General features: G+C 43.3%; 1 protein-coding gene across 1 annotated transcript in view; it reads right to left on the reverse strand.

The window, feature by feature from the left end:
* Positions 1 to 738: 738 nt before the first annotated feature.
* Positions 739 to 2484, reverse strand: part of LOC145404608 (uncharacterized) — a 3267-nt gene continuing 1521 nt past the window's right edge. Inside the window, exons 2-3 of the mRNA XM_080276127.1 lie at positions 2149 to 2325; positions 739 to 919 (exon numbers count right to left, since the gene is read on the reverse strand). Of these exons, the coding sequence (XP_080132253.1) occupies positions 782 to 919; positions 2149 to 2325 (315 nt within the window). The 3' untranslated portion in view covers positions 739 to 781. The remainder of the gene's footprint in view (positions 920 to 2148; positions 2326 to 2484) is intronic.

Raw genomic sequence — 2484 nt, forward strand, 5'->3', positions numbered from 1 at the left:
GAGCCTCCTAGGCCGAAGATCAACATTTAAGTCACCATGGCAACACGACGCTCACGTAAAATTACATTCCTGACTAGTATTTCTATGGCATATAGAGACAGGACCCTTCACTCCGATGATGTATTTTCTGGTGTATTGCTGCCCCCAGACACTTTTATTCCTTATTATTTTTTATTTTTTTCGTATTGGAATAAAGGGATAGATTTAATTAATCCCTTCAGTGACATGGTACTTTCATATACTTAAAATCGCCTGGTAGGAACAAGAAAAAACGACAAAAAAATTGCATCACCGGATCGAAGCGGTCGAGTCAATCCAGCCTTAATCTCCAGTTTTAGAACGTTTACCCTGATGTCAGTAACGTGTGCCTCGTTTTCTTTTAGCATCCAGGAAAATAATATTGGAACGTCTAACATCAAAACATCTCCAAGTACAGTGTCTGGCAAACGTATATGACTTGGCTGACTAGTTTTTTTATGGCACAAAACTTAAGTAATACTTTATTCTTGAGTTTTTAAAATACCATGATTTTTATAACGTGCACATTTTTTTTCAAATCTGATGCAGTATTGGAACGACAAACAGTAACGTACTTCCATTTACAGACTGGCATCAACACTGGTTTCCTGTTTCGAATCCAGACCACGGAGGTGGTGAACAACTTGCCACTGAAAACTGAAGAAAAACAAATTTCCTTTTCGATGTGCAAGCAGTCAGTCACGATTCAACATTAGAGAAGATGGATGGTGGCAGACTGGTGTCAAATAAAGTGTCAGTAGGTTCAGACACCGTTGATACCGTAGACGAGGAAACTCTGACACCATGCCTGCGCGTCGTCGGCCCCGTTGCAGCAGAGCGTGTACACCTGCAGGGACTTGGTCTCCTTGGCGCACATCTCACACAGGTATTGTCGCTGGGGCTGTAGGGGGGAGAGGAGAGGGAGAGGGTAGCTTTCTGAAGGGTGCTTAGCAGACAAAATGCTAACCTAAAGAGCCGCATACTCAAATCTTAATTCACGAAGGGAAAGGCAAGACTCAAATTTTTGACGATAATTTATAAAATACTTGAAAAATGGATAGTGTGTGTTACATGAGGTGCCGGGTGATCAGATATAATACCGTATGTGTTTCATAAATAGCCGTCAGTAATGAGACTTGCCGACGCCTTCCCTAGATTTGTAGTATACGACCATAAGTGTGAGAGTTATGACAGCCTACACAGTTGCTGCTTTGTTGTTAAAATACTGATTCAGAAAGCTTCACTAATCTGTTTGTGCTTCCACGTTCACCTTTTGAGATGACGTCGGTGATCGCACGAACCTTTAAATCATTATTAGAACGGTTACCATGGAATCAGAATTGAGCTGTACCTGTATACCTGTCCACTGAAGCTTATCATGTTTCTTATTTCCTTTTCTGCTAAGATGCAAACAGATCAGTCGTGGAGGCGGCCCCAAGGTAATGTGGATGTCTTTACTTAGGATTATTTCAACATGGTAATATATGTATGATGTGCTGAGAGCAGATGTACAGTATTATATTCTGTCCTCATGCTGCTACGTTTTTCACTAGAACAAATATATTACGTGAAGTGTTAAATTAATCAGCTCAGTCAAACATGCCTACCTCCAGCTCAGCTTTACCCATAATTTACTGGATGTTGTCTCAACCAACATTATCCTCTCTATGAATTACAATGTTTCACTCTGTAGGTCTGCGTTACTCTTACTCATAATACATAGTTTGAGTTTACACAAGTGAACACATAAATGGTTGAAGAATTGCACTGCATTTGCCACTCATATCTGTGCTGTGGTTGCTGACTTTGCATTGCCACGAGTACAGTGTGATAATTTGGATCATTCTGATACACCCCCGACCCACGTACACCCCTTCATACTCCTACACCCGGTACAAAGTCCTCACATCCCAAGTACAGCCTTTCATACGATTACGCCTGGTACAGAAATCCTTCGGAGATCCCTAGTACAGTTATACAGCTGCATCTAGTACAAAGTCCTTCTCATCCCCCTCTTACAGCTGCACCTGGAACAAGCCTTACTCACATCCCTATTATACTCCCTCATACACCTACGTCCGGTACAAGTCCACACTCCCACAGGTACACCCGGTACAAGGCCTCACTCACGTCTGCGGTACACTGGTTGTTTGCTCTGCGTTGCGTGCCGGAACCGTAGAGGCTCCTCCTGAAGGCGGCCATACCCCGTCCCCCGTCACCCTGCAGTGAGGGAGCTGCCTCCCCCAGGGCCGCCACAGCCACCATCACCGCCATCACCAACACCATCATACGACCGCAGCTGTACATCTGATGAGAGGTAAGAGAAAATGTGTTATCAACGTTAGCACCACACCTTCATTATGACGCATTGCACATTATTATTATTATTTTTTTTTTCCCTTAAGGACAGAGTGAGGTACCATTCAGAAACATCAGTGCATTTTTCCCCCACCACGGTGTGTTAGT

The sequence above is a fragment of the Coenobita brevimanus genome, chromosome 64 (assembly GCF_032717465.1).
Source record: "Coenobita brevimanus isolate Jiangsu-jjx chromosome 64, ASM3271746v2, whole genome shotgun sequence".
NCBI classification, from domain to species: Eukaryota; Metazoa; Arthropoda; class Malacostraca; order Decapoda; family Coenobitidae; genus Coenobita; species Coenobita brevimanus.